The following is a 13,821-nucleotide window of genomic DNA, read 5'->3' on the forward strand; positions in this document are numbered from 1 at the left end:
GGTAGATGTCAGCGGAAATCGCTCATTGATTAATTACTAAGGGAATGAATCTAAGACGGAAAATTTGAAAAATGTAGACGCGAAGGATCTAAAACCAACCATTTATTTGCCATACAACGTGGCAATGCGGCCAGCCTTCTGGGCACACTGCCCATCGGCAGTGACTTGGGGGACGTTTTTTATTTATAGGCTTTTTATTTTAAGTTTATTTAGTTTAGAGATAGTTTGTATTATTATTTGTAAGCTAATTTAATGTTTTATATTTACTTAATTATTTGTGAATTAAAATTCATTATATAAACTTACACATATACTTTAAAATGTTGAATTTTAAAATTTATTATTGACAAATTAGGTTTTTGCGTCAGTTTACCGTCCGGTGTCAGTTTCCGTCCACTTCACGGATTAGCAAATAATACATTTCATTTATAATTTTCTTCTTGAGAAATATATTTTTTATGTAGATAGATAAATTGTTTAGATATTAAGGATTGTAATTATTTCAAATTTGTATAGCAATGAAGGTTTATATTAAAATTTCGTCAAGTGGACGGAAACTGACACCGGACGAAAACTAGCGCAATGACCCTATGTGTGATGCGGGACGCGCGACTGACCGATGTTGTGTTTGGCGATGATGCAGTTGTTGCCGAGCAGCAGCACGTCCTTGAGGTGCAGCGAGCGGCGCGCGCAGCCCAGCAGCAGGTGCTCGCCCGCGTGCGCGCGCAGCAGCGCCACCTGACCACACGACACATTTATTTCGTTGGAAATGCTGTATCCAGTGTGTTTGGATGTACCAAATGACTCCTACCTGCCGTTTTAATTTGGCAAACGATGTATCAAACATTCTGTATATAGCTTAAGGGTAGAACCCATAGCATATGTTAGAGCTGCCTTGGATTAGATTCCAAAAACATTTCATAAATCAACACCCCTGGAAACCTCGAAATCGACTACCATGTCGTCTTCACAGAAGTTTGAAAAGGCATCATCCTCGGCTGCGTGTCATAAGAACATAATGGAATGGCATCTGTGATTGATTACGATTGACGATTGGTTTAATCTATATTGGCGAAAGTAATCAACTTCATTAGGCACAAGCGATAGTCAAACGCGATTGAATCGATCGATTAAATAACAAATTGATTGGTTCAAGCCAATCATTATTTCAAACCCCCGCAATTAATTACGACGCTTAAGCGTTTTAGTTCAGACTAATAGCCAAACAAACGGCCAGTGTAGACATGCCTCGGCCGAGGCAGCGCGCGCGAGGCACGTCTACACTGGCCGTTATGTGCGCGAGAATATTGCCTCGCGCGTATGCTCGCTCTGTGTGGACCCGGCTGATTATTTTAATGCGACGTAGTAAGGGCGGCCCGATTCGTACCTGGTCGTCGAGGTGGAGCTCAGTGAAGGCGGGGATGTACTTGGCCCATTCTACGAGGATCAGCAGCTGCTGTTTGATGGAGTCGCACACGTCGTTGATCTTCGCCAGCTTGCGGTTATTGATCTCAGCATCAGACACGTTGATGGTCTGTCAAATAAACAAAATAAATGTCAGATAGTCATAGAATTGTCACTATCTTTGGACATATTACACGTCGAGTCGATACATCTGTGGAACGACTTATAGTGCAGGGAAAAGTCGAAGGCACAAAGCGCGATGGGTCACCACAATGCGTTGGTCAGACCTAGTCAAAAGTGCATTCAATGAACCACTCCATGAATGTACAAGAAGGGCTACAGTACGGGAGGAATGGCGACGGATTGTGAAGCTTGCCACCGGCCCTGATATGACCACGACCACTCTGACAAGAGTGAGACGACAAAGAAGAAGAAGTAATAGAAGTTTCCTAATGTAGGTTTTAAATATTGATGAAAACTTTAACTCTAAGAAATAGAGTTCACGTTAGTTCTATCAAACTAAAAGAGGGAAATACCCTAATTCCAGACAGAAAGCCAGAATTGATAATATTGTTTACTAATTGGCCACTTTGGCCAGCACTTTATCTTTATAGCTTACATAAATATGATTATTTGCAGACATATTCCATTTATTTGTACACAAATCGTAGTATCGTCTTAAGTGCCTATTGTAATTTCGACTAAGGTATTATTTTAAACTTATCAATACCTAATAGGTACTGCAACAAAGACAGAACAATTAACAGCGAGAAACAAATATAACGACATAAGGAATGATAGCCTCTTTTTAAAATGTAATTCAACGAGTCCGCGCGTGCAAACCACTTTGAACACTATTGCCACTCTGGAAAAGAACTATTATAACCGCGCGGCAAATGAAGATACATATATATAAAATTCATAGCCTTATAATATAGTTTATACTGTTCTTCTTTGCTTTCACTTTTATTCACTGATTAATTCCTATGTTTTGGTTCTGCCACCATATAGTTTTAGTTATAGCTTTAGTCTTTTACCAGGCTTCACTGAAAATCAGCGTCACGCTGCGTTGTGTGTCCTAGGATTCACAACGTGACAAGAAGCTGAGTGAGGATCTTTTGGCACAAATATTTATGTGATTTAATTTTAATTTTGTGTTATTATTTGTGCTAATAAACATTTCCTATTCTTATTCTATTTTATGGCTGAAGAAGAGAAGAGAATAAGATGAGTGTGCCAGGTCTCACCTCGTCTATGACCTTCCTGCTGAGCAGCTCGGCGTTGAGCAGGGACACGACGGAGAGCCCGTTGGCTTGCGTGGGCTCCTCGTACGACGGCCGCCGGCAGTTGATACGGTCTCGCTCGTTTTGGACAGCTGCAACAATAAAGTATTTACTTTGCATACTTATTGCTAAAAATATAGAAAATGAAAGGCTAATTTAAACAGTGTGAGAACTTGTCCGCGAGATGCATTATATTGTAATTGCTCGATCTATTTGCTTGGTTCTATTTCAGTAGTCGGCAATTCAACTAAGTTCGTATACTAGATGTCGCACTTTCTATCTGAGCCTTAAGGGATTTGTTTCACGAGGCTTAGGACTGTGTACCTATATATTATTTGAGGGCAAGCTCCAAAGGGATCACATTGAATATACTCTATTTCCACGACCGACGACGATATTCCTAACACAGATGTTCAGAAACTGTCAATTCAGTATAGGTACTGAAACTTTTATGTATGTACAGTGCCTAAGAGCCCTTTTTTGAGAAGAATAAAAGTTACAATTGCAATGTAGTCTTCATGAATATGCGGCAAGCCTAGACGCCAATAACGGCTTTTATACAAATTGCATTCCTTATTAAACTTAGCTAATAATTTAGCGATCTGGTTTAATTAAGTGACAAATCAATTTTAAGACATTCCACTTTAAAGACCACTGCAAGAAAGACTCAATATTATGTCAGTTGCACCAAACCGTCTGTCAGCGTTAAAAAATCCGCATTGTGGTTGATGCAACTGACCCTCAAACACATACATAAACATCCCATGAAAACATTAGATTAGGTATAATGTAAATACATAGAACAGATCATGATTCATTGTGCTCTACCATGAATGGTAACGAATGCAAACTTCCTTACTGTACACAACAGTAAGGAAGTTTGCGCTGTATTCCCACCCCTAACGTCAAACCGCGCGCATCAGCTATTCGAAATATTTCAATAATTAAACATATACTTAATGATTTCATTATAAATGATTTACAAATAACGTTGGTTCTATTCATAAGCGTGTTTACCGCGTAATTACATCTCGAGCTAATTGCGACGAAATGTTGTTTGCGATATAGTTGATGACAGCTAATTAAAGTAAATAGCTACATTACATTAATATTGTAATCTCGTTTCCTTGAGACAGGCAATAAAGCCAATAAGAGCATATCGGTTGACGACCTTAGCCCTCCATATGTCTACTTTCCACTTAGCGCCACTTGCACTAACCCGGGGTTAACCGGTTAAATCGTTTACCCAGTGACAAATCGTACTGGTAACCATGGCAACCGGTTAACCGGTTAACCCCGGGTTTTTGGATGGTGCATGTAGCCCTTAATTAGGTGAAGGTACGTAGTACCCTGCAGACATACTTAGTAATACCATTTATCATTTTTTACATGACTGAATACTTACACATTGAATACTTTATACACTGCTACTCAAATTTAAAACGCAGTAACTCTGTATATAGTTACAAAACTTTTCTTTTGATTCTAGAAACGAGTTTTTTTAAAGTAGCCTCGAAATATAATATTTATAAATAGGCACTTATGTGTAAATACAATTTGTATATCGGCACTACTTACTTTTTTATAAAACAAAAAAGCTTCCATTTCCCTCCCCAGTTGATTACTAGTCAGTTTCACTATAGTATTTTAAATGGCGCGTAATTATTTCTAAAAGACAATAGCTACATGTTACATGTTGGAAAAATAAACAATTATATTGATTTCATTATAACTTAAACCTTAAACCACATGCACTCACCTTCTTTCTTCATGCCGGCTTTAAAGCATTTTCTTAACCTACAATATCTGCATTGATTTCTTTTGTCCTTATCCACTACGCAATTTCTGCTGAACCTGAAATATAAAACAGTGTACTATTACAACCACAGTTTCGATTTAAACTGCATAATAAGGCGAATAAACATCGATGAAGTTGGCAATTCCGTGTACTGTGTCAATATTAATACCATACGTAAGTTTTAGCTTCTCCTTGATAATGGCATGGCGTAGGTACGTCAATTCGATTCATTCCATCTACACCTACGGTACGTGTAGATGGAATGAAATTGTCTGGATTTCCTCAGTGGGATCAAATTTCTATCAAAACCTTTGATTTTGGTTCAGATTTTCTTAAATAAAGAGTTAAGTTAGCATAATATTCGGGTGAAATATTCTGTTTCTTGTCCAGGATAAAAGATAGAACAAAATATAAAACTGTCAGTGGACAGTTTTTGTAAATACATTAGGCTGAGTTTATAAAGCTCTTATTTACTTTTTTGTTAGTAGGCATTATTCAACGTCACGACAAGATACACCAACTTAGCAAATGTGTATTACATATGTCACGAGTTCATTATTCATTACGCACGTGTGCGTACAAGTGTCTAAGTGGTTGCTATGTCGAGTGCTCTCAGTTTAAGTAAAATCAATAACAATATAATGTGTATTTATATAGTTCCTGACTATAGGATTTAAGTGCGGCATTAGCAATATTTTAAAGAAAATACAGAGATAAACTCTTAAGGTGAACACTTATAGTTCAGCATGCATAGTAGATAACACGAGACACGGATGTAGGTATCTATTAACTTTAGTTGCATGTGAAACATATTGCAGAAAATCGTTTAACGCTGGCCGTCTTTGAAAAAAACAACAATTTGTCAATGCATGTGGTCACTCGTCAATTTTCTTGGAAATAAAAATGTCATGGCTGTATAAAATTTTATAAAATACATAATATCAATATTAAATATTTCACTACATCGCACTACAAAACAGTATATTAAATATTATACTAATTAAATATTTATATTAAATATTTTACTAATATCCTACCGGCCAAACTAACGTGTTTTATTAAAAATTAGCTTGAGGTTAAAACTCAGAATGAGCTTACCTAAGCGGCGCACGCTATAGCGTATACGGGGATTTCATGTGTAGCGTGCGCAACTGCCGGTTTTTTCCATTCTAAAAGTGCATTAGTGGGAGAATATGCGCTCAAATAAAAAAGTACATAGGTATGTCTAAGTGACAGCCAGTTCCTAGTGGCAATGTTACTGTAATAGTGCACTACGTACACCTAAGGGCGCACCAGAGAGTGGATCAGCTACAGTCTAATAACACGGGCTAAAAAATTGCCTACTCCAGAGAACACAGTCGCTGTGGCCGAAATCGGTCAGGAGAGCATCATCAGTGCAGTACCTGCAGGTGTAGAGGTGGTTCTTGCGCACGCTGCGCCGGAAGAATCCCTTGCAGCCGTCGCAGGAGCTGGCGCCGTAGTGCTTGCCGGTGGCGCGGTCGCCGCAGATGGCGCAGTGCTGCGACACGGCCGCCGAGCTGCCGGCGCTCGCCTCGCTGCTGCTCGTCTCTAGCTGCATGTCGCTGTCTGTCGACAATACAGAATATACATATTACATATCGTTGTGGTATTAAAAAGTGGTGGTGGCCGAGTGGATCTGACGTCCGACTTTGATCTGAAGTCGCAGGTTCAAATCCTGGCTCCCACCGATGAGTTTTTCGGAGTGTATGTACAGAATATCACTATCATTTCGGTGAAGGAAAAACATTGTGAGGAAACCGGCATACGTCTGCGAATAAATTCAAATGGTCGAGAATGGTGGACGCTAAAGTAATAGGAGATAGGAGTACATGGAACTCAACCCTTGAAATATAGGTAGGTATGTTACCAATTGTTATTATGCCTTTTAGTAAATATATTTTGTCTAACCTATATGCTATCCGAATAGCAACTTATTGAAAACAACAAATGCCGATGAAGTGTTACTCTTGTTTATAGTTTAAATAAGCAAATTATAACTAGTATAATTCGGAAACATAATCTGCGAATAAGGAAAATACGAACAGTAATTCGAACATCAAACTTTTTTATGCCTTCACTTATAATTTTATAGCATTTATGTCTACTGGCTAGCAACGTATCATTCGTAGGTAGTTATGGTAACAAATAATTAAACCACTGAGCGTAACCTGTATTTTTGACATACAATTAAGCGTGATCGTTACGAATCTCAAGGTCCTCTGATACTGGAGACGAGCAGGTGAGACAAAATGTTTAGTGAATTGGGTAGGTATTTGAAAGTATTTAATGTATTCACACTCGTCATGCCGTCGATTCTGGCGTCAGCAGGCAGGTTTGGGAGCTTTGGCGCGGGTTTTGACGACCACTTTTTGATAATTACCTACATTATACTACATATAGGTATCTATGTAAATTTATATATTATGTATAGCGATGAGCAGAGTCCTATGGCATAAAAAAGAAATCTTCATTCGAATTTAGTTCTTATGTAAGTACAGGTATAAGTATTTAAGATAAGAAATAAACATAGCTTACGTTGCCCAAGTACTGTTTTCTGTTATGGGAAGCCACATATCACACCACATACCACATAGATTTTGATTTATACACCCAAGGCCAAAAGTATGGAAACAAGCTTATACTTTGATAGAAAAGTTTGATTTTATATTATTCATTGACGATTTGAAAAACAATATGGTAAAATTAATAATAGAACATTTGAATAGTAAATTACTCAAATGCTGGCTATGATAGAGAGGAGGATTTTTGTATGGTGTCCATAGAGAAATAAGAATTTGAAAAAACTGTCCTCAACTATCATCTTTGTCCTAACTTTTTTTTATCTTTTCAACAATATTAAAGGATATTTTGATATGTAGCGGGAATTTTTAATATTTTGGGGTTGCTCAATGCAAATTTTAGGATACTATACAACAAAGATAGATACATGAGACATTCAAGAAAACTACGTTGTTTCCATACTTTTGGCCTTGGGTGTAGTTTCAGAGTTTAATAGTTAGCGTCAAAGAGATTGGATGATGTTAGGTAAGAGGACCTAGCTCTGTCGTTGGTGCCAAACAAAACTGCTTTCAGATGTGTGGTGTAAATAATGGCAGCCATTTTCAAGATATTTGGAATTGCATCTATGCTGGATGTTTCAGAGGGTTTTCACTTTCAGTTGACGACTGAATCCTATAAAAACTATTAAACTAAAAGAATTACAATATGTACAACTGTGTTTCTTTCATAATATACCTAAGTACCTAGTATAATAATGCGTTTATGAATAATAATAAATTTAATTTCATTTTCAAAGAATGCATTGTGTTATCAAGAGATTAAGAAAAGTACTTATTCTAAGTTTTATGAAATATATTTAGTGTAGGTAAGTATATATTTAATGAATATTTGAATATAAGTATTTGTAGGTAGTTTAGGTAAGTAGTGATGTATTTTTTTCTAATTCAGCCTGGGTCACATTGACAAAATCGCTTGAAAAGCATGTCTCATTTTTCGCAAAATCAAGTGTAAAATTACTCAATAAGTCAGTTATTACGCCTCGAAAGTGTCCGAGTCTGTTTTTATCGCCTCAGCGATAGCAGTTTGTTAAATAATTGAGATACGATATTGTATCCAAGGGAATTTTGACGAAAAACAACCCATAATCGCAACGTGTTACTGTAATAAAAAAAATGTAGTAAGGTCGTTGGAAAATTCAAAGAGACTTAGTTAATGTAAAAATAACAATGATACCTAGCTATCGAAATCATATTCAATGATTTAAAATTTTCACCCTTCATCTGCCTTTCCCGAATATAAAGGTATAACGACATTGACGTTGCTTATGTGTAGGTGTAGGTACTAGTAACACAATACAATAACGACGCGTGGTTAATTTAAATATTTTTCAAAGGGTCCCGATCTACGAACTCTTTGACTTCTATAAATCAATCTACTTCACAATGCGATCAATAGACATAAAACATAAATCTACGTTGTCACGTGACATTTTATGAAACCCACCTCCGCTATTATTATTGTACACAGTGGTGGCCAATGGTTGGCGATTCAGCTCTTCCGAGAGACTCCTATGCGTGAAATTGAAGGTCTGCCTCTCCTGAGGCTTGTCCCAGGTGATGGCGGGCCCCGGAAGCATGTACTCTGGCGCCGTTCCGTACCCCATGGGGCAGAGCTCCGACGATGTCAACATCTCGCAACCGAACACTGGCATTTTCCTAGCACCTCCGACAAAGAAGTGCTGCCTCTTCCACCTTTTAGGCGCTACTGACTCGACTACCCTTGATCCCCGATTGATAGCTACAATAATGATAGCTTCAACTAATTAACAGGTGATGTAATGCGCCGAAATAACTGTCACCGCCACTGTTATCACTGTTGACACACAAGTCTCCAAATGATAAGCCATATGCGTTATTTTAAATCACTGTAATAACACTTCGAGGGTACCGGGCACTAAGCGGATCCGTCAGGGTATTGTTTTCATTTTTATCATACTATTGGTGTCCGTAGCCGGGCGATAATCGTGTTTACTGTCGCGGCGTCGGGTGGCCGGACGCGACTTGTCTCACACGCGGCGATAGTTCGACTGACAGGGGACTGTGACCACGACACCTATAGGTACATTGCGAAGTGCGAAAACTGCTGACAGGGTGATGAGACAGTACCTATGAATGACCCGAGCCCGAGATCAGCCCGCGCTGAGCGCGCGGTTGACTCACGCGTTATCGGAAGTGCAGCGGATGCGCCGCACGCACCGACGAATCATTCGGTCGCAGCTGACCAACTTCTACCATAACAGCATATAACTTAGCAAAGCAGTTGTGACTAATTAGATCACACACACTCGCTTTGTTCCTTTGTTGTCAGCTGTTTTCATTTATTAATGCGCCTATGCAGGATATAGATAACCGCGAGTTGGTCATATAAGTCGCGAGAGATTAAGTATTTATAATATAAGTAGGTAAGATTAAAATAATAAAACGTAACGGTACGTGCATTCTGCACAATGTGTAGTATTTATAATTAGGTAGGTACCTATCTGTTGTTGTACTGTTGATCTGTTGTGTTGTGCGAAAAATTCTGATTCGATTGCATTTTTATAATAAGTTACAAAATATTTTAATTCGTAGATCAAGAATGTTTATAGTACTTAGTTGTAGTAATTTTCAAAAATTCCCATTTTACTAAAACATATTGTAACACCATTATTCATTAAGGTTTTTGTCATACAAGGCGTACCTATTTAACAAATACTAGATTTTACTGTAACGTGAAAATTAAAAATCTCGGTGTCACACATACCTAAATCACTTCTCCAGAGCTTTTTTTGGACACCGATTCCATCTTATAGCTCCTGCGCTCATTTCAGAGTAAAAAACTCTAGATACCTATATGGCCCAAATATCAATGAAGATAGAGTCAGATGGAGGGGATCTGAAGTCGCGGGCGAGACGTGTTTATCTCAGGTCGGGTCGCCGGCTATCGCGGGTGACTGGTGCCGAGGTTGTTGCTTAAAACTTACCTACGCAACACTTCACTCGCCCAATACAAGTCAGACCTCCAACTCGCATAGCCATTACGACTCTCCGGGTCTAGCAAAAGTAGAAAGGAGCGACTAATCGACACAAATAAATGTTATGAACACATAGGTGCGGAGACGCTCTACTCTCCTTTTCGATACTTTTGCCATAAATAACACATTTCGTAATAGTACATTAAAGTTCACTAATGAGGAATCTTAATGATACCACGAAACTTAAGTTTGTTTATTGATTGTAAAACGATGCCACTAACCTCAATGATTTTTGCAAACATCTGATATTTATGGTGAATAACAATACATATATGTAGGTGATTACAGTAATTATGTTTTCGTCTCATAGCATATCAATAACTATGTATTAAAATATCGTTCAATTTCATCGTTTTTTAATTTAAAAAAATATCGTTAGATACGTTTATTTGTAAACAATCATCTCAGGATTCTCGAGTAAGCTGTACCTGCAGTAGTACCAATATTTATTAGAACTACCTACATCAATTTTTAAACTTCTGATTCATCTAACGTCTAGGAATTGCTGTTTTTTTTATGATATGTACATTGTAAAGATTATTAAATGTTATATTATAAGTAACACTAGTAACAGGTAGGTATAACATTATATAACACTCTCTCAATTGTTAAATAATGTTAAAGTTATTGTCAAGTAATTTTTAATATGTACCTACTGTTATAAATAAATATATACTCGTACATTGAATTGAATACATGAATTATTTTCGAGTCTAAAACTGTAAGTAGAGTTAGACCAGGAAAGGCAGAGTGCAAGTGTTATTTTAAACGTCAACTTCCATGAAATTATGACGTATTAAATAACACTTGCACTGCATATGCTATCAAAATCGCTGCAGGGTTTTCTTGGTCTTACTTTACATATTCCAAAGTGTACCTACTTATTAAAGTTTTTTGATATTAGTTTTTATGTCTATGCTTATATTACTTTTGCTAGTGCTTTGTTCCTGAATAAAAAACGGTTAAAAACCAAGCTTTTAAACTGTAATTAATGTATTATTCGAAACCACATTGTCTGTACGGGTCATTTAGAAGAACCGCTTGCTTTTTAATGCTTATAATATTAATAATGTTTCCTGGTGTTTTTTTACTTTTTTTTCAAGTGGCACTGAGATTCATATCAAGCCCCACAAAAGGCCGTTTCTTTTTATAACGCCTTGGATATACCAAGTTTTATGGCAATAGGTTAAGTTAGCTTAAATACGATTTTGCTAGGGTAATGTCCAAAATAAAAAATAATAATTTGAGTAAATATCTCTTAGGTGTATTAAAATAGGTAAGTATTTAAGTGTAGGACCCCGGAAATTAAATACAATATTTTTCTTCCAACCTTGTGCTTGTGCTAGATATGTTGCTGCTTTATTTTCAATTTATTTATTTATTTTCTATTATTTTCATTTAATTGTGTTACACCTATACATTTACTTTACATTTCATACCTAATCGCATGTAGCACTCTCAGGTTGGGCTAGCGTGGGGACTATAGCCCAAGCCCTCTCGCGCATGAGAGGAGGTCTGTGCTCAGCAGTGGGACGTATCGTATATAGGCTGAAATGATGATGATGATGATGACTCTCAGAGCAAAATTGTATTAAAGTTAATAAACTTTCAGTGGACACTGTTTTGGCTGACTAATGTTTTAAAATATCTTTCTTAGGCTATACGAATTATATATGCTGTTTGTTTCCCTAATCAATAAAAAAAAACATAAAATAGTCGGAAGCAATCATATTTCTATTGACGGTATCGTGTTGGGTCGTCCCATTCGTTTTTCGTCAAGTTCTTAAATTAGCTTCTGCTTTCGTCACTCATTCTACATTTGTCACAATCGTCGGTGGCTTTCAATATAGAATGAGTGACGAAAGCAGAATAGGACTAATTTAAGAACTTGACCAAAAACGAATGGGACGACCCAAGACGATACCCTATTGACGTCTCGCCACTAGAAGGTACATTTTTGCAACAAAACAAGGGACATACAACTGGCTGAAACTAGAATGTGAGAGCTACAGTACAGTTTGATAACAGTATTGACAGAGAGCGCATTAGGTTAGGAATCTCCGTCGTAAACATGCACCAACTAACCGACATCCTGGATAGAACGTCATATAAATTAAATATTGTGTAATTTGTGTAATACTTAGATATTCCTACCTACTGATAAACGACTAATGCACAGCGGGCGCAGCATTGTTTCATTTTTATCGCCTGTCACTATGCCCGTGACTTTCACACTTACATACCTACTTGTTAGAACGTGACGGGTATGGTGGCAAGCGATGAAAATGCGACCGTGCTACCGCCGCAGGGGTGGAATAAAAGTTATTTTAGTGACATATGTATGACAATTTTGTGAAGTGTCCTTATGGGGTTGAATAATTTTTTAAATACTTCTAGGCAGATTACTAGTGGAGGGTCTTTTTGATATGGGCTATGAAAAACAATAACTAAGCATACCTATAGCCACCGATTTAACATAATGTTATTTTTTTTCTTGAAATATTTTTTATTTTTCTTAGCCATAAAAATAAACAAATAAAATATTTTAACCCTGAAGCTTAATTACCTATACCTACCATGAATGACGAAAAATCGTAGACTAAAATAATAAAAAATACCACAAAAAATAGCCCGTTAGAAAATATATATAATTCAAACAAATTGCAGTACTCCCTTGGGTGTCATAGGTATCTACGTAAAGCACGACCTGTTATGAGCCAAGCCAGTGTGATGAAATAAGCAGGTAGCTACACAAAAACCCTGCTGTGGTTTGAGGATTCAATTTGATTACGTATTTTCCTGCCGAACATTACGTCAGAGCCAAGTAATAACAACTTCTTGGAAAGGTTTCAATTATGTGCAGATTATTCCTTAAGCTTTTTAGATATGTACAGCGAGTGCATAAGTGCATACTTTCTTTTGGAATTCATTCATCAAGCGGGTAAGTATCCACTTGCACGCCGGTTGTACATTGTCAAAATTAAAAAAAAAACGTATGTTGAGAATACTGGATCCTGAAATTCATAACATTAACAACCAAGCGTGATCGCTGATCGGACACAATAACAACATACTTAAATCAAACTAATAGCCCTTCTTGAAGAAATAGTCTGTTTGGCTATAGCTAAGCTGTTTCGCCTAATAGTAAATACAGGGCGTCCCACGGCTATGCCACATGGAGGGAAAGTACCCTAAATATTGTAGATGGAACATTTTACTGAAAGAAGACATTATTTTAATTTAAAAAACAATTTAAACTGCATTCATAGATTTTTAAATAATTACATGGTTGAACCGGGAATCGAACCCGCCGCACGAGAAAAAAAATCACCCTGTAGCTTTATCATACCGATCGAAAGGCTTGATCATAAGGATTATTTTTTGCTAAATAACATAGTGTCGGAAATAAAAGGAAGCCCATGAATTTTAACATTTTTAATTCAAAATTAATCAATTTAATTTATCAAATGCTCAAAATGTAGTCTCATTCTGTTGAATACAAAGCCGCACTCTTTTGATTATTTCGCTAAATTTCACATCAAATGTTAAAATTCATGGTCTTCCTTTTGTTTCTGACACTATGTTCTTTAGCAAAAAATAATCCTTATGATCAAGCCTTTCGATCGGTATGATAAAGCTACAGATGATTTTTTTTCTCGTGTGGCGGGTTCGATTCCCGGTTCAACCATGTAATTATTTAAAAATCTATGTATGCAGTTTAA

General features: G+C 37.0%; 1 protein-coding gene across 2 annotated transcripts in view; it reads right to left on the reverse strand.

The window, feature by feature from the left end:
* The window catches only part of LOC134671939 (transcription factor HNF-4 homolog), a 30,411-nt gene that overhangs the window by 3,165 nt on the left and 13,425 nt on the right, over positions 1 to 13,821 (reverse strand). The window contains exons 1-6 of one of the 2 annotated variants that reach the window (XM_063529813.1): positions 8,530 to 9,338; positions 5,889 to 6,072; positions 4,447 to 4,541; positions 2,652 to 2,779; positions 1,388 to 1,534; positions 618 to 738 (exon numbers count right to left, since the gene is read on the reverse strand). In XM_063529813.1, coding sequence (XP_063385883.1) covers positions 618 to 738; positions 1,388 to 1,534; positions 2,652 to 2,779; positions 4,447 to 4,541; positions 5,889 to 6,072; positions 8,530 to 8,737 — 883 coding nt within the window. In that variant the 5' untranslated portion in view covers positions 8,738 to 9,338. Of the gene's footprint in view, positions 1 to 617; positions 739 to 1,387; positions 1,535 to 2,651; positions 2,780 to 4,446; positions 4,542 to 5,888; positions 6,073 to 8,529; positions 9,339 to 13,821 lie in introns of those variants that run through there. The other variant, XM_063529811.1, reaches the window with a different exon arrangement.

The sequence above is a fragment of the Cydia fagiglandana genome, chromosome 16 (genome assembly GCF_963556715.1).
Source record: "Cydia fagiglandana chromosome 16, ilCydFagi1.1, whole genome shotgun sequence".
NCBI classification, from domain to species: domain Eukaryota; kingdom Metazoa; phylum Arthropoda; class Insecta; order Lepidoptera; family Tortricidae; genus Cydia; species Cydia fagiglandana.